General features: G+C 35.3%; 3 protein-coding genes across 3 annotated transcripts in view; 1 reads left to right on the forward strand and 2 right to left on the reverse strand.

The window, feature by feature from the left end:
• The window catches only part of LOC136800113 (nucleoside diphosphate kinase homolog 7-like), an 87,303-nt gene continuing 64,861 nt past the window's right edge, over positions 1-22,442 (forward strand). Inside the window, exons 1-5 of the mRNA XM_067056724.1 lie at positions 1-126; positions 7,346-7,462; positions 7,864-7,968; positions 8,626-8,687; positions 9,272-9,382. Coding sequence (XP_066912825.1) covers positions 124-126; positions 7,346-7,462; positions 7,864-7,968; positions 8,626-8,687; positions 9,272-9,382 — 398 coding nt within the window. The 5' untranslated portion in view covers positions 1-123. The remainder of the gene's footprint in view (positions 127-7,345; positions 7,463-7,863; positions 7,969-8,625; positions 8,688-9,271; positions 9,383-22,442) is intronic.
• On the reverse strand, positions 9,697-16,193 carry LOC136800265 (uncharacterized). The gene is made up of 6 exons (XM_067056886.1): positions 15,225-16,193; positions 14,358-14,452; positions 13,856-14,000; positions 13,278-13,347; positions 12,406-12,686; positions 9,697-10,915 (listed from the first exon to the last, which is right to left on the reverse strand). The coding sequence occupies exons 1-6, from the start codon at positions 15,765-15,767 to the stop codon at positions 9,866-9,868; spliced, it is 2,184 nt and encodes a 727-aa protein (XP_066912987.1). The 5' UTR covers positions 15,768-16,193; the 3' UTR covers positions 9,697-9,865.
• On the reverse strand, positions 16,759-20,739 carry LOC136800267 (uncharacterized). The gene is made up of 6 exons (XM_067056887.1): positions 20,052-20,739; positions 19,398-19,557; positions 19,021-19,090; positions 18,671-18,844; positions 18,199-18,308; positions 16,759-17,347 (listed from the first exon to the last, which is right to left on the reverse strand). The coding sequence occupies exons 1-6, from the start codon at positions 20,675-20,677 to the stop codon at positions 16,949-16,951; spliced, it is 1,539 nt and encodes a 512-aa protein (XP_066912988.1). The 5' UTR covers positions 20,678-20,739; the 3' UTR covers positions 16,759-16,948.

A 22,442-nucleotide genomic window follows, 5' to 3' on the forward strand; every position in this document is an offset into this window, starting at 1 on the left:
GAAAAATAAACAAATTTTTGACCGCGAAGTTCACATTTTATTTGAGCCCTGGCAACTATCAATACAAAACTCCATCACTGCCTCACTAAACCAGATCATTTAGCTATCCTTTTTCCGAACGAAATGGTAAGTTTCTCTTTTTATTATTCAAATGAAGTTATTTTTCTGATAAAAGTATACTGCCTCTTTATCTAAGATTCTACTGGCCACTCCCACCCACAGACAGAGAAAAAGACCAGAAAGTCAAAATAAAGGTTTGAGCCATCAAAAAGGTGAAGGCTTCTTCATAAAGACAAAAGACATGTATCTATTTTTCAGATCCAGTATGCGGGAATAGTGTCAGGACCTGCAGGCGACCTGGTAGGGTTGGGTATGGGTGTGGTTTGGGTGTGGTTACGTATCAGATTGGCTAGGAATTGGTTTATTATCAGTTAGGGTTAGAGGGTTGGAGCTCGAAACAAGCACTCTTTTGTGATTTTCTCTTAATACAGTCTGGTCTGCAGTTTGTACAGTATAAATAGCCGTCAGAAGCGCCATCCTGGCATGAATCACTGCTACATGGATGGGGGATTTTTTCATTAACATTAGTATGGAGTGGTCAGAAAGTATCTACTAAGGGGGGGGGGGAGTGGAGGGTAATTCAAAAAAATATAAAATTTTGCACCCACAACCCTAACCTGGAAAAATTTTCAACCACTTTGTTTGCTAAAAGCACTGTATTTCAGCTCTTTTAAAAAAGGGTAGACTATGCTGACATATATGAAATTGTAAAAGGGGGATCCCTAAACAAACATTCTCCTTAGTCCCCCCCTGAACCAATTTTTACACAATGTTAAGACCTATAGGAACTGAAATGGCGAGGCTATCACAATAATATTTCCTGAATACAAAATTAATAATAATCTATATATTAATAGCGGTGCTTTGTGTGTCTGTGTGTCACCACCTTCGTTTTCACTTTGTTTGTGTTTTAGAATTATGACTTTTAGTCTCTTGCTCCACAAATTTGTTCTATTGGATTCGCGCCTGTTCGCGCCATTTGCAAAAGATTTCGCAAAGTGTTTTGTTCTCGATAAGTTTGTTTTGGTTGACAGATCGGAAGCACTATTCTTTGTGGCTTTCCCGCTTTTTAAAGAATTTTTTTCCTACATTTCACTCCTCTTTACCATGACATTTTCTCAAATTGTTCGAAAACTGGACGGCGTATTTAATGCGAGCGAAGCGAGAAAAAGATCTCCGAGAGAAGGTTAGAGTCAAACTTTGAAGATATCTTTTTATTCATTTGATCGTTTTTTAAAGCCAGCTTCAACATCCAAAGGACTTTTAGTGCGTTCAGCTACAGCTTATTAACCGGCGTGCGATGCCGGGTACCGTCTACTACGAAATAAGAATATATATAATTTCAAATTTTCAAATGTAAAACCATGAAATTTGACCTCCCGAGTTATCTCTTAAGTTACCCAAAAATATTTTGTATCCCCCCGTTCCCATTGAAAATATTTTGGAACTAAACCCCCCCCCTAAACCTTCAAAACTATTTTCGAATGCTGTATTAAGGACATGTTTTTTAATTGTTTCGTTTTTGGCATTTTCAAAAAAGCTAAATTTTGATTGGGGTAACTTGGAGGTCCGAAATTTTCACAGGATGTTAGTAGTGATGATAGGACCCCAAAAAGTTCTTTTCCAAAAATTCTAGCTGTTGTAGGGGCCAGTTAGGAGCAAATTTTAGCATTTGTATGTGTTCCGGAAAATGATCTAAATCAGAGCTAAAAACCCAGGAAGTTGTCTATCTGACCAATGATTCTCATAGAGGGATGGCAACTAAAGCAGCCTATTGTTAAAAGGCCCACATTTTCCTATTGTGGGGCCCTTTTTAGAGCACTTTTTTAGCACCTATTTCCCCATTGACAATAAGTGCCAAAACACCAAAGTAAAAGGCTTGATTGGGTATAAGACTTCCATAACTTCTTTTGAAATAGTTGAATAATCAAGTTGTTAACACCAATATAACACTTGAGCTGTTAAAGGGCCCGTTTGGAGCTAAATTTAGCATCTTTCCACTAAAAATACTGCAGCAGAATTACTAGTATGTTTCTAAACACCTAATTAAAAGGCTGGAGTGGGTGTAAAACCTTCATAACTTCCTTTGAAGTAGTTTAATAATCAAGTTATTAACACCAATAAAACATTTGAGCTGTTAAAGGGCCCGTTTGGAGCTAAATTTAGCATTTTCCACTGGAAATACTGCAATTTCTTCTGCTTCACTTACTAAAATTAACTTAACACCTGCTAGTCTAATTTTTGCTAAATTCAGCTTATTTCGAGACCTAGGAACATAAATTAACCTCATGAAGTTCTGTTCAATTGTGTATCAAACATTAATGATAACTTATTTGATGTTCAAAACTTTTTTAGGGTCCAGAATCGAGCAAATATTTAACATTTTCCGTTAAAATGCTAAAATACTGCTCGTTTTTGGTCCATTTAACTATGACAAAGATCACAGAAAAGACTTTTTAAGCTTCGTGGATGATCCAAGCATCAAATAGCGCCTAAATGAGCTATGAAATAACAATAACCTTCGGGTTTTCAAATTTTAGCATAAAGACATGGCCTTCAAGAACTCTAAGTCCAGTCAATGCTAAATTTTTGCTCATAAAAGGACCCTGGAATGCTTTATATCGGCCAAATTTGGTCTTTCTATCTTTTTGAATGCCTCAAGTATGCATAATATGAATATCATAGTTCTTTTGTGTTTATCTTAACTGTGCTGGTGGATTAAAAAAAAGCCACACCCAATGCTAAAAACATGCTCATAATGGGACCATACAACCATTTTTAGTGATTGCTTATGTTGGTATATTGATCTTATAAGGTATAAAAAGGCATGTGCAAAGTATTAGAGTCATAGCAGAAAAATTGAGAGAGATACAAGCCTCTAAATCCAAATGCTAAGTATTTGCTCCTACTAAAATGCTAAGTATTGGCTCATTTTTGGACCGCACTTTGTTGAAGCATAAGTCATGACAGATTTAAGCTTTAGAAAAAATTCTTTTAAATTTTTAAAGTTTATCTTTTCCACGCAACCATCATCAGGGCATAATTTTAGTTCATTCATTATATTAGAAATGAATGATGATTTCCCAAGACCCCTAAAAACGAAACAATTAAAAAACATGTCCTAAACAGGACGGATCGTTCTAAAAAGTACTTGTTTTAAAAATTGACACATTTCTCAGTTTTACTGCTTTAAATCTTATTTTATACAATGACCCTTTAGCTAGACATAGTGGGCACCCACAGAATCCAGGGGGGAGGGGGTTGACGATTTTCAAATTTTTTGAATCAGGTGGGGGTTGAGTTGATGAAAACATTTAGGTGGGGGTAACCCTATACAAGCCCTATACAGTTGGGGGTGGAAATTTTCAAGTGGGGGTTGTGGAGTTTTGAGTGTATTCTTTCATTTGTTATGAGAACCTTAAGTTCTCTAATTATTGAAGAAAAAAATCTATCTATTTCCGTAGAAAACATTACGTCATGAATATCATGAATATCAGATGACAAGATAGCCTTTTCCAAATTTTGAAGTTTTGTTCTTTTAAATTTGAGTAAGCTCTATTTCCTTTTAAGTTTAATCCCCCCCCCCCCCCCCGGGGGATTGAACCACAATTATGCCACAAATTGTATATATGCTCAACGATTGATAAGGCTTCAAAAGTTAAATGTCCACATCCCTCTTCTAATTTCGTCACCCTTCTTTAGAGATAAGAATGATAGGAAGGTCGGAATCACTGATTGAAACTTATTTTCTTTTCTTAGCAATCAGTTGAGGAGTCTATCAGTGATTCTGACCTTCCATTAAATTCATATCTCTAAAAGAATGTCTCCATTACCAACTTTAAAGGTAAATGGGCTTTAATCAAAAAACTGTTCTGTTAAAAGTACATGCAGGATGTTTGGTAAGCCTGGGTTTTCGAAAATTGTGAGTAGAAAGCCAATTTTCAAACCTCATCCTTTCCATCAATCCATGCTGTTGTGTTACGAAGTAACATTATATTATAGCTTTAACTATAGCTCTGGCAAGAATCTTGTGATCCAAACCAACATATTCGTTAAATCCACAATTCCTGAAGGAAAAATGGATCAGCAGAGAGATTTTGAGGAACACTGACGCTCGTTTGCGCAGGATAAAATTGCAAAATTCAAAATCGATGTTGACAATTTTTTTTTAATGACGCTACAAGATTTGACTTTATCTTTTTGTTCCATGAAGCAATTACTTTCAAAAATGAAAAATAGGATCAGGTTGGGTTAGTGTGGTACATGGGTATAAACCTGGACAGTGAAAGCGACTGCCCCGCTTCATACCCAATTTTACAGACCAAAAAATTCTCCATCACTTCCAACTGTCCCGTGTCGCACCCAAGATGAAGATTTTCGACTGTTCGCTTTGTACCCAAATTGGAATTATGGCACACCCGTCCACTGTCCTGCTTCATACCCAGATTGGAATCATGCCACACCCATCCACTGTTACTCTTCGTACCCAAACTAGAATTATGCCACACCCGCCCACTGTCCCACTTTGTACCCTAATTGGAATTATGCCACACCCATCCACTGTCCCACTTCGTACCCAAATTGGAATTATGCCACACCCATCCACTGTCCCACTTCGTACCCAAATTGGAATTATGCCACAACCATCCTTTTTCCTGCTTCTTACCGTAACTAGAATTATACTACGCCCATCCACTGTCCCGCCTTCCACAAAAAGAGATAAGAAAAGAACTTTTTGGGAGGGGAGTTTTAGTAAAGGGACCAGTACACAAATTTTTAACCAAATTATGAGTATGAATATGCCTATGAGTATTTGGTACTTTGCAGACTGACTCTATAAAATACTGGTTGATCTTCTGCTGGAACTAAGGAACTAGTTGGAGCTTTTGAATTGAAATTCTCACTAGTTGTAGACATTGACCATCTAGGACAAAATTGTGCAATTGTGACTTTGATTTCATTGTCAATAAAACTTATTTGCATCTTGATTTGAGTTTTCTTGGCGCTGAAAAAATGCCAAATGGTTGACAGGCCTTGTTTCGACTAACAGTAAAAGGTCTTATGATTTGACAATGGATTACTCTATCAAAGGGGGTGTCTTTGACTTCGAAACCTACCGTTTGAAGAATAATCCATCCATAGCCAATGGTTGAAGAGTGCATTGTGTAATCAAGGCATATCATGAATAAGCTACAGTAGCTACTGCAATGAAATTTATTTGAGATTATTGAATATTTCAATTAACACACAACACAACACAGAGGAAGAATTTTTGATAAAATGTAGGTTTTATGAATGCAAAAAGATCCTTGTCAAATTTGAAGACAAGCTTTGGATGGGTTGAAAAAACAGACTTGTTATAATTCCATTGTTTCAACACAATACACCCAGTCATCTTTTTGCACTATTTTTTGTAAATCCAAAGTAAGCGATGATTTTTCTCCCATAGGAACATGGCCTAACTAGACAAGGATGGCCAAATTAGGCTATTTATATCTGTTTACTCCGCTCTAAAATTGTTTCTGGCTTAAGATACTCTCCATTTTGCAATTAACAAGTTAATGAAGGAAAATACTTTTTACTTTTGACTCTTTTGACAAGTGTTAGGTATTGATAAATACAAGTGCAGCCAAAATTTAAGCAAAATCAGACCAGTCGTTATGCAGAAAGTGAAAATTTTAGGTAAAAAATCGACTGGTCTTTAAAAATACCAACAATGTACGTGACCAAATTGAAACTTTGTACACTGCTATTGATGGTCAATATCTACCATTAATGAAAATTTTGAGTAAAAAGATTCAGTATTCCTAAGGTTTGGTAGGAGGTCCAGATGTTTACAGACCTCTCTGCAAAATACCAAATACTCATGAGACTAAGTTTTTTCCATTGCTTGTCATTTTTATTTGACTAACTAGCAAAACAATTTTAATCAGATTGAACAAGAACAAGATTTTTAGTCATTTTTGGTGATTTTAGGCAGTTACATTCTGGTCTGTGAAATATCAATCAGACAGGTAGCTTGACCAAAAATTTGCTAACTATATACCCATATCTACCAACTGGTCAAAATCTCAAGGCCATAGCACCTGTCAGTCTTGAGATTATAAAGGGGGCCTCAAGCCCAAGATGCTTGAAGGGTTAAATCCATGAGTATCCTATTAATTCTGACTTTAGGCCAACATCCTAATTTGGTTACACAGCTTTTGGACCTATCCTTAAAAATGTCCTTTAAAGTAACCTTTGTTCGTCTGTTCATTCGTCTGTTACCAGCCGTTTAATTGTTTCTAATTTTTTGCACAGCAATGCAAAATGACAGTATCCTAAATCTAAAACTGATGGAGCGCAATTTGCTGAAAAAAATTCCAAATTTCAGATTTTGGGGGAAATTCCCAGTTATCATCAGTAGGGAAATCACGCTCTAATATTTATTCAACCGATTAAATCTCATGATTTGAGTGTTATCCACTTGAAATTCTGTACAATGACAGATAATGATATGATTTAAGAAATTAGACTCATCGTTTTGATCTAGTAACATGGCTGCTATATTGGTATTTTGCAGACCAAAATCTTTTGTGAAATTTACTACGGTATGTGCTGCTCTTAAGGGTAGGTTTTTTGGCACCTCAAAACGCACTTTAAGGGTGTACTTTAATATTAGAGTGCACTACAAGGGTATTCTTTTAACTGGATGCCCTGGAAGCGTAGTGTTTGGGGACTGCTGAATGGCAAGTCTGAAAGTAAAAATCTCAGGCAGTCTCAGTCTCCAGTCTCAGTCTTCCAGATAGGTTCATCAAAATAAGATACAAAATCAAACTACACTACACTAATTGTAAAAGATGTTCAACAAAAGGGTACCACTACTGCTCAAGGGCTGCATTGTTATTCCACCAGGTGGGAATAACTATTGGTCCAGATTGATATGATATGTTGTGATCAAGAAGAAACTTCCAGGGAATGTTCCTTATCATGAAAGGAACCTATAGGAAAGTTTAGAACTGTATTAAAAGGTTAACAAATAAAGGGTTTTTTCCAAATGTTAAAGTCTGTGTTGAAGTCTGAGACTTTTATGCTGAAGATGTTTAAAATCTTAAAAAGTTGATGAAGTCATTTCTGACAATCTGTTACTTGCAAGAATTTTCTGTCCTTTGAATCACTAAGTGTAGTCCAATTTGGCCTCAAGCCATGCAAAATATACCGGAGTTGTGTCATTTGACAGTCGGCATGGCTTTTCTGTTGTCAATATTTTGTTTATTTCATTAATTTTGGAATTTTCACTTTACAGGCTTCTAACGGAGATGACACCAGATATGCATTCATTGCTGAATGGTATGATTCACATGCTGCAATTAACCGAAGATATCAATTCTTGTTTTACACTAAAGATTCCACCATCGAAATGGTAGGTTTTAATAACCTTACTTACCGTATTACTTCGAATAAACCCCCCATTCTTTTAAACGCCCCCTCTAATAAACGCCTCTCCTAAAAATTTTAGTGAACGCCCGGGGTGTTTATTCGAAGTAATACGGTATTTTGAGCTTATCATGATTCTGAGATTAACGACACACAGCTCTAAATCTAACAGTTTAAGACACATGATTGTTTCATCTGGTAGCTTGCCAAGTTATTGTGTGTATAAGAGATGTAAGAACAACCCCCTCCTCAGAACCTATGTCCTTGAATGCATGTCGTGCACAATTCATCAAGTAATGGACACTGACCCTGACTAGAAATCGGACAAGCGTGTTCTCCCTGCTATTTAAAATTGCTTGTAATTGTAATCTCTGTTTCATTTCTTAGTTCGATATAAAAAATCGCCGAGTGTTTTTAAAGCGATCAAAATACGAGAACATTTCATTGAAGGATGTTTACATTGGTGCCATCATCAATGTTCATGCTAGACAGGTAATTTATCTTCACGTTTTATTGACTAATTCCCCAGAGCGTTTTCAAAAACAGTCGATGCTCTCTAATTCGACCTTCTACTATCCGATACATTCCATTATTTGATAATTTGAATCATCATCAACAAGGAACTCTAATAAACGACGCTCTGCAATTTGATACGCTCTCCCCTATTCCGATTCTCCTGAAAATCGAATTAGAGAGCGTTAACTGTAGCTAGGTTAAAGGATTTCTTTTGTTTGAACACCAAAGGCCTCTTTTAGTAAAGTTGTTGCCAATTTTTTAATTATATTCTTTGATTAGGAGGCTCGGAGTTAATTTTACCGAGTTGAAAAACCGAGTTGCGAAAAAACTGAGTTATGACGCTATTCAGGATCGAGTATGAATCGGAGTCGAAAAACGAGAAATAAATCTAAGATTTATTAAAAACACGGAAAAATGGTACGAAATGGCGTCACAATGTGCAAAAAATGACGTCACAACTCGGTATTTTCGTGAATTGATTTTTTAACTCGATGAAAATAACTTGGGAGTTTGAATAGTGTTTTATTGGTTTTCTGAAACTTGCCACGTCTTATTCATTATTCTTTTTGCCAAGGTGTCCCTAATTTTTTACAAGACCTATCATAACTACATTCTATCTCTCAATCTTTTTAGCTCAAAATCGCAGATTATGCTGACAAGTTCACACGAAACAAGCTTGAAACTGCCACCGCTAAGTAAGCCAATAGATAAACATCTTTTCTTTTTGGCTAAAATTCTTATCTCAGAAAAATTTCTTAGTCTGATTCGTAGATCTCTTTCGTTAGAAGATAAGCAAAAGCATAGCTATGAAATATGCAAAGAGCTGTATCAGCTAAGAGAACGATTTCTGTTTGTTAAGTAACTGACTCGCCTCTTTAAACCTATCTTAGTCTTATTAAGGAAATTCTTAAAAAGTCTTTTAGAGCAAACAATTTCTTAGTTTTTATATAAAAATATCTTTTGTCTTAATGTCATTCATTTTGCGAATTTAAGCGTTTTAAACTAACTATTACCTATATAAACTATATATTATATGATAAAAAACAGTCAACTTTACATATAGCTCGTTTTTGCAAGCAGAAAATCGATATTTCTGAATGCTCTTGCTAGGCCCTGAATTTCACATGCCATAGAGAAGCTTTTATTTTGGAATTTTCCTTCAATTTTTTACTGGTTTTAAAGACAACAGTTGAATTGGTAGCTTAAAGAAGTTCCTTGTAAGAATTGACTAGACACTTAATTGATTCAGCGTTATGTATCGGCGTGTCATTTCTCCCAGGACCTATGCAATGATCAAGCCAGACGCTGTGAAACATACTGGACAAATCTTGGAACGTATCCAGCAAGAAGACTTTGTTATCAATCAAATTAAGAAGGTCAATGTACCCAGGTATTTTTCTTATTTAATTTTGGTTTGGTCGTTTGCGAATGTCTGAGATTCATGCATAGATATCATATTCGTTTACGCAGTTGATAGGCTAACTGCCTACAGATTTCCCATATGTCCAGTTTTAAACTCGACTAGTCTGCCTTGTCTTTTTTTGGTTTTGCGACAGATTCTTGAACAATATTTCGAATCGCGCCGTTGACGGACCAGAATGGAAAACAAGATGGTGGACTAGTCAACCTTAAAAATGGACTCACGACCTATAATATAGGAAGCCTGGATCCAGTCAAGTAGTTAGTCAGTTCATCGTTCATTTAAAGTTATCTGACAAAAAAAGGTGCTGACTGTTTTTCCCTTTCATCTCTTGATAACAATAAAATTGTTGAATTGAACAGGTAACGCTTTCTTAAAACTTCAATAATTTTACAAAGTACAAAATAAAAATATTATAAGACATGCTTTACTACTACGTGCATAGCTTATGATCTAGCATTCAGTAATGACAATTTCTCCTTGGTGTTCAGGTTGGAATGTAGGATTTATATTAGCATAATCAATAGAAATATCTCCTATTTGATCGTGTCGGCCTCCGTTTGCAAGATGACCAAATGCCAAGTCATCTAACGAAGGTCTCTGTTTAATTTGAGCTGGATACGTTATTCGGGGTGCAGTCCCGTTTATATCCAGAGTTTGTCTTTGTCGCGTGTAAGTACCATTTGGGTATCCATTTTTTAAAGGTAGGATACCGTTTGCTGTATAAGCGCTTAAGTGTTCTGGCACCGCTTGATGATATCTAGCTGGGAAGCTTTCGCCTCTCTTTAATTTAGTCATTTTCTTCTTGTCTTTTGAGCGGCCGTTAGGGACCATAAAGGTCTGATTACGTTTTATGGCTGTAATCGGTTGCTGACTTGTTGTAAAAGTTTTCGCTGCGTTTTTATTGCTGTTCGGGATTCTATGAAATGTTTCGTAACGTTTTATTCGAGATACGGTCGGTCTGGGTACACGATTCGGTATTTTCCAACTCTTAGTACGGTTGGCACGTACCTGATTTGTGACACGTCCGTAACTCTCATAACTAGTGGTACTTCGTTTCACGATCGGTCTCCTGGGTGAGGATTTCGGGAAACTCCCAGTACGTTTGACGGCCTCAGATTCGCGGAAACTAACATTCCGGCTACCCATCCTAGATAACGCTGGCATGGTCTGTGTTTCAATATGATCCCCTAATTCATTTACTTCCTCAGCTTCAACTGGCTGTTGACTCTGTAAAATTTCCTGAACTAATTCACCAATTAAGCGAACTTCAATTTGTAGTGAGATCCAATCTTCCTTATCTACTTCTATTCGACGAGTTTTCTCGATTACATTGACCACCTCCAGCTCTGGCGACCTTGGTCTCATCTTGTTCCGATACCAACAAAACATATCGTACAGCAATCCCATCGTGAACAGGATAGCAATTATGAAGTAGATTCCACGCAAATAGATTCTCTTGGTTAATAACGTTTCAAGTTCGTCGTCCATGTTTTTGAATATCTGAAAATGAAAACAATGTTGAAATCTTTCTTAATGGAATGGGCGTCCTGGCTAAGTGTAAAAGAAGGCATTTTCGTTTCAAAATATAATAAAGTTTCTTTTGAATGATAGCCGATTTGCTGTAAAGTCTAATTTCTCAGTCAAAAGTGAAAACTTTGATTTGACCATTTACAAAGATAGTGATAGCTTTTTTTTGTCTTTACAATTTTAAGTTAAGGTAAAACAGGTAAAAGTTTGTTAGGTTTTGTTACACGGACGGCCCTATTCCTCGCACCGTTCAAAATGATAACATTTGACACGGTTAGGGTTTTATTCTTTTTGGACCTACCGCCGGGTGCCCCGGTGGAGGTTCTATAAATTAACCCATGACCGTTCGTTCGTCCGTCCGTCTGTTACCAGCTTTTCTCAGGATTGGCTCATTAGTTTTTTCTGATTTTTTGCACAATGATGCAAAATGGCAATGCCCAGAACGTGACGGAGCCCGATTTTTGAGAAAAAATTTATTTGGGCAAATTTGGGCCAAAAACTACCTAAAAATAGGGTTTTTTGGACTTTGTGCAAAATCCTGTCATTACTTTTTTCTGATTTTTTGTACAGAGATGGAGGGCAAGATTCTCTAAAGAATGGCTGAAGTGGTTTTTCCCGGAAAATTCTTATTCGCCTTAAAAAACGGATTTTCGTATTTTGGGGGAAATTCCCTTTAACCAAATAAGAAAATATAGCTTTTCTCAATGTTGACTCGTTATTTTTTTCTGATTTTTTGCACAATGATGTAAAATGGCAATGCCTAAAATGTGTCTGAGCCCGATTTTCGAAAAAAAATATATTTGGGCAAATTTGGGCCAAAAACTGCCTAAAAAATAGGGTTTTTTGGGACTTTGTGCAAAATTCTGTCATTACTTTTTCTGATTTTTTGTACAAAGATGGAGGGCAAGATTCTCTAAAGAATGGCTGAAGTGGTTTTTCCCGGAAAATTCTTATTCGCCTTAAAAACGGATTTTTGTATTTTGGGGGAAATTCCCTTTAACCAAATAAGAAAATATAGCTTTTCTCAAAGTTGACTCATTATTTTTTTCTGATTTTTTGCACAATGATGCAAAATGGCATTGCCTAAAATGTGACGGAGCCCGATTTTCGAAAAAAAATATATTTGGGCAAATTTGGGCCAAAAACAGCTTAAAAGGTTTTTTGGGTCTGAATGGTTTAAGTGATTTTCGTATTTGGGGACATTCCTTTTTACCATTTTACATTATTCAACACACAAGCTTTATTTTTCCATTCTGAATTTTTGTACAATTATTGTCACTTTTTTCTTATTTTCATCTGATGTTAATCATTAGGTAGGTCCATTCAGCATGTTGCTTGTTCAATTTAAAGAGATACCTAGTGTAAGATCTTGAATATCTTTTGAATGAAACACAAGCTTAAAGTTCACGCTATACACAGTAACCATTATTAGAATTACTGAATGTGGGCTCTTTTCCTCTCACCTTAATTTTCTTTCTATATTTGTGAGTAGCAAATTCTTGAGCTTTAAACATGTGTTGAACATCACACTCAAAATTATAATTCCAACGTTCAGCGCCGTAAGATATTATTTTTACAGGGATGCTGACTCCTTTCACTAAGGAAGGGACTGTCACCCTCTGCTGCCATTCTTGACCATCGTTCCATGTATCTTGGAGGTAGCCTGCTACATATCCAGGGAACACAGCAACGTCTGTTTCTTTTATTCGAACAGCATGTAATATTTCTTCGTATGATTCGTATGCTAAATGTAGGTAAATCACGCTAAATGAATATGCATTTCTTAACCTTTTAAAGGCGCTAACTTTTTTGAAAAAGGACAAAAAATTCATCATTTTTTCTGGAAATTTATTCTTTCAAAGGCCATTTCTTGACCAGGACAAATGATTCAGGTATCAACTTTGGTATCGTTGGAAAGCTCCTTCTCTCCAGTTCTCTCAGCTACAAAAAATAGCGGATTTTTTTTCTCTGAATCTCAAGTGGTCAGGAGTTATGACAAAAAGACTGTGTATCGATACAATGACCTTTTCAAAACGTATATATACGTCTTTCGTCGTCTAAGGGTTAATGTCAAGTTGATTAGTTATATGTTCTTTTTCTTATCCAAGTCACACCGGAGTTTTTGCTATTTAAAATTTTGATGATTTTTTTAAAATTGCTCTTAGAGTCTGGAATAGAAAATTATCAAAAGTAGATTCAAAAGTCTATTCTCTTTAAGTGTGCCCTCCTATTTCTACTAGATTAAACCGACTCTAAAGGGAGTTAGTCTAATTACGCAGACTTGGCAGCAAGAGTGAATAGTTAAAGCGAATAGTCTAAAGAGAGAATTAATTACTATGTATTTTGAGCTGACTGAAATCCCTCTTGATCAGTTCCTCTTCGAATGAGTTCTTCAAAACAGCAGCCTATAAATACAAGAGGAGAAAATTAATTAAAAAAATTTCATTGTTTTGTTACCGTAAGTTTCCATATCGTGTCAATGGCATTAATATAATACACAGTATTGGAATGTTGTTTTTTACTGTAACGTAATTTTAAAGTGCTCGTTTCATGTTTAAAACTTGAAGAAAAGAACTGAGATGTGTTTTAGGGTGGCGGACAAATTACAATACAAGGCGATATACGAAAGAACCTTGAAAGTTTGTTTTGTAAAAAAACTTCTCGCTTGTACTTCTAAAACGAGTTATCAAAGATTTAACGTATCTCCAAACATTATGCTTACACAGCAATTTAAATAAAAGAAAGAGACGCGATCACAACTTTAAGAAAGTCTTCTGTTCTGTCAGTATAGAGGTAATGTCTCCTCTCTTTATCATAAAAAAGCAGATCTTTTAAATGCTGTACATTCCAATCATTCAATACTAGTACATTAATTTGTAAAGTTTTTTTAACAGAGGGTCTATAAAGATATACCGTATCATGTGTTTCAAGAACATCATTGGTTGTGAAAATATCGATAGCTACTGCTACAAAGATTGCACTGTAAATCATACCACACAATAGAAATATCGTTCCCACCGTCTTTGCCAGGGCTGTCTTTGGTGTTACATCTCCATAACTAAGACGGATTGGTGGAAATAGTCAAGAAAATTTATCTATTTTGAAGATTGTTTAGTATTCTAATACTTGGAGACAATTCCAAAATGGATAAAGTTAACTACGTCATAATTTTAAGACTTCCGATTCTACTCATAGGTGGGTGATGGATGGAGGTGTAGAAATTAAAATCATTTTCATATAAACATGGTATATTTGCTTTGGAGAAACTGGCGATATTTTATCAAAGCTGAGTCTCAATAAGAAACATGCTAAGTGAGGAGATGTTTATTAGATACCTGAGATTAAATATTTTGCATTTACGAAAAGGGGCTACCTCAGCCTAGACAAACTTTCCCAAAATCCACCAAAATCTTACCCAACCCCAAATAATGATACAGCTCCCATCCATAGGGCTGTTCCAAACCCTTTGACGAACAAATGATCATCATATTGTGCATTGCTTCCCCAATCCTGAAGAGAAAATTCCAAGGAAATAATTTACACTAACGAATTTGCGTTCATTCTTCACGAACCAATATGTTTTATGTGACTACTAGAGTCATTTCAAATGATTGGAAAGAAAAAAAAACTTTCATCTGGAAGCTACTAGAAAATCTAAGAACAAGGAGAGAAAAAAATTTATTAACATTTCTAAAGTTTGTTTATTTGAACCCAGTTTATAAGAACATTTATGCTGAAATTTTGGGACAAAATAAGAACATTGTAAGAACATCGCTAGCCTGAGAAGCTTAAGAACATCTAAATCATAAGGCTTTATAATTACAGTAATTCTTTCAAACGCTAATAAGAACATTTAGACTCAAAATTGTGTGTATCCCTCAATTGGAATAACGAGAATTTATTTATAAAGTGAAGAGTTTTTAATTAGAAACTCGAATTTCTCCTTAAAACTCGAAAAAGTCTCTTCTCGTCTCTTCCAGTTAACAATGCTTTTCGAAATTTCCTTAACTCGAATAAATTTGTGTTCCCAGTGCAGGTTCGATTTACGGAGACTACACAGTACAATTTTTATTTTACCAAAAATGAAAAGGAAAAATAACTTTATGTTCTTAAATTGTTTTTTATTTTTGTGTCATTTCCAAAGAATTCCTTAACTTGTTCTTGATATTTTGGCAATCGAAGCCTTATGTTTTATGGTTTGTTCTTATAAAAAATGTGCAAAGGAAAAAACTAGTTAAGACTTTTAATAAATCTCGTGTTAAGTATTACCAAAAATACTCACCAACATTCTCAGAATGAGAGCTGCTACAATGACCAGCAAGGCACCAATAATGACCGGCACCCTCAGTCTCCTTATAGTCGTGTATGTCCTTCCAATAATGTCCAAAGATTCTTTCAACACCACTGGAACTATAAAATCCTCTATCACATCGTAATCACTATACGGTGTATGTTTGGTCATTAAGTCTCCTCCTAAGACTGGGAACCAGACTGTAGTCTCGTTCTGGTGCGCTCCATTACGTAAATATATACGATTCTGACGTATAAATTCAGTTCGATTCTTATATTCTTTTGTGAAGTTGAATATGGATGTTATAGAACTGCTTGATGGGCTTTTATTATGCGTCATTTTGAATGGACATTCTGGGTTCAACCGGTTTACACCTTCAAATATTTCCACCATAATACCTTTCCAACGGTTGCCCTCTTTGTATAAGTACGGTTTGAGTTGGTAGTAGTGTAGGTCGAATGCATCGTTTGATGTTGTTTGGAAGACAAAGATAAGGACGATCGACATCCATTTCTGGTGTTGTGAGATCTTCATTTCTTATTATCTGCATTCGAAATAATTTTCACTTTTGATGGTTCTTTTCTCGTTTGTGATTATCCAATGGGCTATGGATGTATGAAATCTTTCCTGAATTTAGATATCAGCGAAGTCTAATATTTTTGAACAGGTGTGTGTGTACAAATTAATGCCAAGATTTCACTTTTTAGACTTTATGCTCAAATTCCTTTGTTTTAAAACATCTTTATCACACCAGTACAATGCTACAGCAATCATAAAAAACTCACTTAATCACATGGTACACTCCAACCAGCAAAATAAAAAAGTTTATTTTTGATGATAGTACCATAGACCCTCGACCCTTAAAAAGATTTCACGCTTTTTCTATCGACTGCCCAAGTGTTCTTATGTCTCCCTGTGACAGCTTGTAACTTTTCAAATTTTTGACTTTTCAATGAAAACAACTTTTTGATTTGTAATTTTGCTGAATGAAAGCATTGACTTCATTCAGATTATTTTTCTCTCTTTCAGTCACACAACTATATACACCATTTTGAATTTAGTTACCATAGCAATTCATGTATGGATTTTAATTATGAACTGATTCAATATTCAGAGATTTTTATGCTCAAACTGAGAAGATTTGAAAAATTATTTTGATTTAATTGAAAGTCAACCTCAGGTCAAAAGGAAATTTTCTCAAATATTTTGATTTATGAAGATTTATGAAGAATACTAAAATTATACACAAAATCCTACAAAAAAAGGTCTAATCTGGTCACAATGAATCGTCTCACATTATTACTACTTTTTAATAATTATCATAATAAAGTCGATTAAGGCCAAGAGCTTCTGGGAAAACATTGAAAGAATTCCAAAATCTCTACAAATTTTATAAAAACGTTACAAATAAAGACAATCAAATTTCTCTGAAAATCTTCTCCTCCTCTAATTGAACAAGTATAGAAGTCCGGTTTTTATAAGTCGTCGACGAAGAAGTACACAAAAAACAATAGATTTTGCGATGCATTGTGGGATTGTTTCGGGGGTATTACAATAGAAATCTCTTAGGAATTCCTCGAGGGAATTCTATTGTAATACCCCCGAAACAATCCCACAATGCATCGCTGTTTTAGAAAAAATCAAAAAACTCCGATAAGGTCTATTGGCAAGTGATAAACTCGAACAATTAGTTTAACCTACAAATAAGTTACAGACTACGAATTGTTTTCCGATAGACTAAATGCAACATTTCGTATGGCAAACTGTGTCGCATTCGTCGTTGTCTCCTCTACAACACCTTTATTCTGTTGATGTAACATCGTCGAAATCGTTTTATTTAGTGCATCAATTTCGTTCTTTAAATTTGACCAATCAGCTTTGGGTACATCTACAAAATAATTCTCCACAACTCCATCCTCATCATCATCGGGGTCAACAGTTTCATTAATTTCTATTTTATCAGATCGTTTCTGTCTTTGTCGCTTCAGATAGTAACGTGTCAAATCGAATAATATTCCCAGTGATATCAAAGTACAACATGCGATCAGCATTGCTCTTGGGATGTCGTAACATAAAATGAATTCAGCCATTGTGGGGATATAAAGTTCTGTCGTCTGAAAAAGAAGATACATATTGGGCTATTTCAGAGAAAAAAACCGTATACCCCCTGTTGAGGAGGTCCATCCCTCTGTGGCTGAAGATGCTGTAACCCCCCGGAATTCCAGGCAAATTCAGGTTTAAACCCCTCTGGAATTCTGAATTTTAGTAGGATTCAAAAAGTTACCCGCATGGAATTCCAGTTATTTTTGACTGATTTTTGTATCTCCCTATGGAATTCCAGTACATATAAAACCTTACCCTGTTGGAGCAGAAATAGACCTCATCAAGGGGGTATACGTCTTTTTTTTCTGGCAAAGCTCATTATGTTTTTGTTATTTGGTTTGTAGACGAGGTTCTACCTAGTCTTACTTTTTATGAATGCTATAGGCTGGATTCGTTTATAATCTGTGTAATACATCTATCCACAGGCACGTGTTTCGTCCTTCCCAGGACTCGTCAGTGCGGCTCGGGTAAGCGAGTATAGACTGTTATTGTCACCAGAGTGCTCAAAACACTAAGTGTTGAGCGTTGCAATGCGTGTAATATAGTAATATGGGTGTTTTATGATATGTTGAACGGCTATTATTCGAATTTTCGATTTAATTTTGGGTGTTATATTATAATACGATAATTATAACGGGCTAATATAACCCTGTCTGCCTACAGTTTGTGCTAAAAAAGAAAAGGTCACTTTAACTAAATGTCAGAAATAGCTATGTCTTCCTTCTAATTATTTTACTAGGGTTTTACTAGGGATCCATCCAAAGTCTTTAGAGGGCGGCGCTCATCGGTGGAAAAACGGTACGGTAAATTTATCCAGAGGATCGCTAGTACTGTTGGTGATAATTAAATAGTAAAATATTACCTTGACTCTCTTGCGATATCTTGCATAAGCATATTCTTTAGCTTGGCCGTCATAATAATCAACACAGACTGCTAACTTATCGCTCATCGAATATTTTGAACTTCTGTAACCTAGAGTTAAAAAGACGGATCAGTTTTATCCCGTCAAGGGGATAATACCGACATTATTCTAAAACTTTTCTATGAAGTTACGTAACGGTTTCCCAAGACAGTAGTTTCATGCTATTACATAATACCGTCTTACTTCGAATAAACGCCCGGGCGTACATTAATTTTTTTTAAGGGGGAGGTGCTTATTCGACGGGGGCGTTTATTCGAAGTAATACGGTAGTTGACTGTCTATTATTAAATATTTGAAGAAAAAGTTAATAGTAACATGGTTTGAGGAAAAAGTTTGAAACAGTTAACATTAATAAGCAATACAGTATTAACAATTAGCAATAAGTATTTAACAACAATTAAAAGTACAATACCTATTTGAATGGGTATCATGATAGGTTTTGTGAAAATCACAACTAATCTTTCGGCTGGACTTTTCCCGATATTCCACGTGTCCTGTGCATATGCTGCAATGTCGCTGTTTACTATGGCGTATTTTGACTTCCCTTCTCTAATAGCGTCAAATATTTCCTCGTACGTTGAATAATCTATAAAAAGCAAATGTTTGAAAAGTTCATGAATGAGAATGTGGCGAGTCTGTGTGTAATGATACCGGGCTAGATTCGGCTATATCGACAAATGGTATCTCTTGGGCTCTGAGAGCTGAATGAATTTGCAGTTTTGAAAAAAAAAGAATGGGAAAAAGTCTTGAATGATGCCTTACTTGTAACTTTATCAGCGAAGAAATCTTTAGTTGCTATTTTGTACTCCGCTGAATTGTTCAGAACTGCAATCTGTTGGACAGAGAAGTATTAAATTTTAAAATTAAATGCATTTTTAAAAAAAGAAACAGTAAATTTTGGCTGAAACTGAAGCTGTTCTAATGTAATGTTTCACTACTTTTTTGACTTGCATGCAGTAAAGGCTTGTAGTTCGAAGATTCTAAGATTCAGGTTTTCTTGAAATATGAATTTTGATACAAAAATTACAAAAGTCTTTAAGTCTCATAGCAATAACCTAACGATAATTTTATGCACTTCACAATGTACGTACTGAACCTCGCCAACTTGCCAACTAATTAAAAGATGAGAAATTCTTTACCTGGATATTTTTATCACGATACGGTGGTAAATAATCGTGATCGGTGTACACGAATTTCGTGATCGATCCTGTGATCAGTGAAGAGATAATTAATCCAAACACCATCCATTGAACAATTATCAAACGTGAAATCTGATTGGACGGTACCATATCACCATAGCTACAGTGTTAAACAAATAAAAAGAATTTGTACTCAGTATACAGAAGAGAAAATATTTTTTGGTCTTGCCTGGGTTGTTGTCAGTTATTTTTTTTAGCACAAACGAGACTAGTACAAGTGTACCAGTACTGAGCTCTCCTTCGCTTAAAAGTACGTATTAATTACAAAAAGAATTCACTAAATCGCCCGTGTGGTACACGTTTTTTGATAAGAGCATCCAAAATTTTGGAGCCCTCCGGATATTCTTTACTTTTTAAGTTTTAAGACTAACATGTTCTTATTTTCACAAATTTTCTAGCACTTTTAGCAATTTTCTTAGAAATCAGGTGTTTTAGAGTCCACACAGCCTTACAATGTTCTTTACTTGTTCTTAATTTTCAAAACATTCGAATCGCGCTGTTAACGACTAGAATGGAAAACAAAATGGCGAACTATTCAGCTCTAAAACTGGAAAAGCCCGATCTAGTTAGGAAGTTAGAGATCAGCAGACTTACCCTACAGTGCTCATGGTAGTCACACAGAAAGAGATCGCCAAATAAAGTTCTTCCATAAATGTTTTCGTTTTCTCTTTCCCAATCTGATCAATCAATGCATAAACAAATGAAAACGTGATGGAAATCAAAACAACCACGATTCCCAACAATGCAGAATCAATGACAGCCTTAACCAATTTATTGGATAGTTCAACTTCAACTTGTTTTGCTACCAGGGATACTGATGTTGCACTTATTGGTGCATATATTTCACTATTACTATCATATTCACTATTATTACCAAAAATCGGTAAAAAATAACCTTCCACAGACTGGTTGTTGTAAAACTGCAAAATAGATTCTCTGTCCGGTAATTTATTCGAATATTTAATTAAATATGAATTTGAAACATTGTTGAAACATGACATGCCAACTCGTCTTTGTTCCTCGAAGTAATCTACAATCATGCCAGCTAAACGTCCTTTTTCGTTTGTGAAAATATATGGTTTGATTTCCCAAAAGTAAGCAGGCCATGGTATGGTTGATTCATAAATTGATTGTCCATTAGGAATCGACTGGTTCTGTTTGTCTTCTTGTAATGTCTTTTTGATTAGAAAAAGCATTAACAACAAAATGGTGGTCTTCATTGTGTAGGTTATATTAGTTTTGTTCCTGAAATGAAGTAAAAACGTACAAATTTAGGTGTTGTGAGTTTCTATCTTCTTTTCTTGGGAATGTATCACGTGATTTGGTCTTCAATATGTCACTAACGAATAAGGTGATGTTAAAATTTGCTTTCTTGATTTTGGGTTAGCTCATTTTTCTCAAATACCTCTTGTCGAATCCGAAGATACATAGATACTAAAAGTAATTATAAATTCAAGAAAAAAGAAAAAGTTTACACAAATAAAGCTTTACCATATTGTTGCATTGCTTCATGGGTCGAATAGTCGGTATTGATGAAAATAGGCTCAATCAATCAGGCTTCAATTTAAAGGTTACAAATTGTTTTTCTTTTCTTTTCTTCCTTCTATTGCCCTAAATTTTTCATTCAGCTTCAAGCTATATTTATCTATATGAACAAGTGCTTACTGTGAACTGTCAAGAATCACTGACACGTTGATTGCTCATTGCAAGTTTTAGACGATATTTATATTTTATAAACTCGTCTTACTAAATCGGGACGCAAACCTTGACGGCCGACGGTAACGTGCCACTTGAATGCGAAAAGTGCACCCTAACAAATTGAAAATTATATGTCATCCAAGATCCACAATAAAAATGGTGACTTAAAAGATGAGTCATTCACCGCTACCTAAAATTATTAATTCCTCTTTGTATCGCGCTATCATTTTGGACGTTAAGAAAATGGAATGAGGAGATTATACTGTCTGTTGGAATGACTTTTTTCTCAAACAAGCTAAAGTAGAGTCTCTTTAACTCGAACCTCCATAACTGGAATGTTTCCTTAACTCGAACATGTCTTCTCGTCCCTTCAGTTAACAATAAACCTTTACTCCATAACTCGAACAAATCTGTGTTCCCCGTGCGTGTCCGAGTTATGGAAATTCAACTGTAATATAATGCCTCCATTTGTACCCTATATCTACTCTTTCTTTAACATATGAACACAACTACACCCAATGATCAATGAACTCATCATTTTGATCGGGTTTAAAAATAAATCTTCTTTTTTCTTCGTCGTTTTTCCCTGTAGCAAAATATTTTTGTTTTTTGGAGGTCCTATTCGATAAGGAAAAAGATAGGAAAAGGTGCTGAGTTTCTTCTTGAAACAGATTTCGTCGATTCCCGGTTGGTTTCCTATACAACTGAGTTTAAATGTAAATAAAATCTCTTCCTAGCACGATTTTTCTCATTTTTATTCCCTTGCTTTCTCTCATATCATCCTCTTCTAGTCTAGCTAATAAAACCATTATAAAAATGTCTGAACTGCTTTAGCTGATGTCAAATTGTGGCTTCGGTTCTCATGGTAGCTTAATTGCGGAGTGAAGAAATGAAAATTGCCTAAATAATGACTTGAGGTTTTAGCCGCTATTGGCAAAAGCATTACCCCCCTGCTCTTACGCTAAATTCATATCCAATGTCCGTAACATCCATAAGACTTTAGGAAGTTGGTAAAGTAACTTTGTTCACCAGTCCGGTGTGTACTTTACCTTGAAATATTTTTCCTTAAGTATTCTATCTATAGTAACTTTTATTTGAATCCAAGAAGTGGATTAAAAGCCAGATCGGAGTGAATATTTTTATTTTGAATGAAGGGCGACCCTCCCAAATCCACCAGACAAATTAATAAAGCTTGATTAGAATTTATTTCCAATCCTTTCTTATCCGCTCATTAATAATTATCAACAAAAAGGGTCTTTATTTAAAACTTTTTTTAGCTTGCATGCG

Source organism: Clytia hemisphaerica, unplaced genomic scaffold (genome assembly GCF_902728285.1).
Source record: "Clytia hemisphaerica strain Z4C2 unplaced genomic scaffold, Clytia hemisphaerica genome assembly, whole genome shotgun sequence".
In the NCBI taxonomy this organism is placed as follows: domain Eukaryota; kingdom Metazoa; phylum Cnidaria; class Hydrozoa; order Leptothecata; family Clytiidae; genus Clytia; species Clytia hemisphaerica.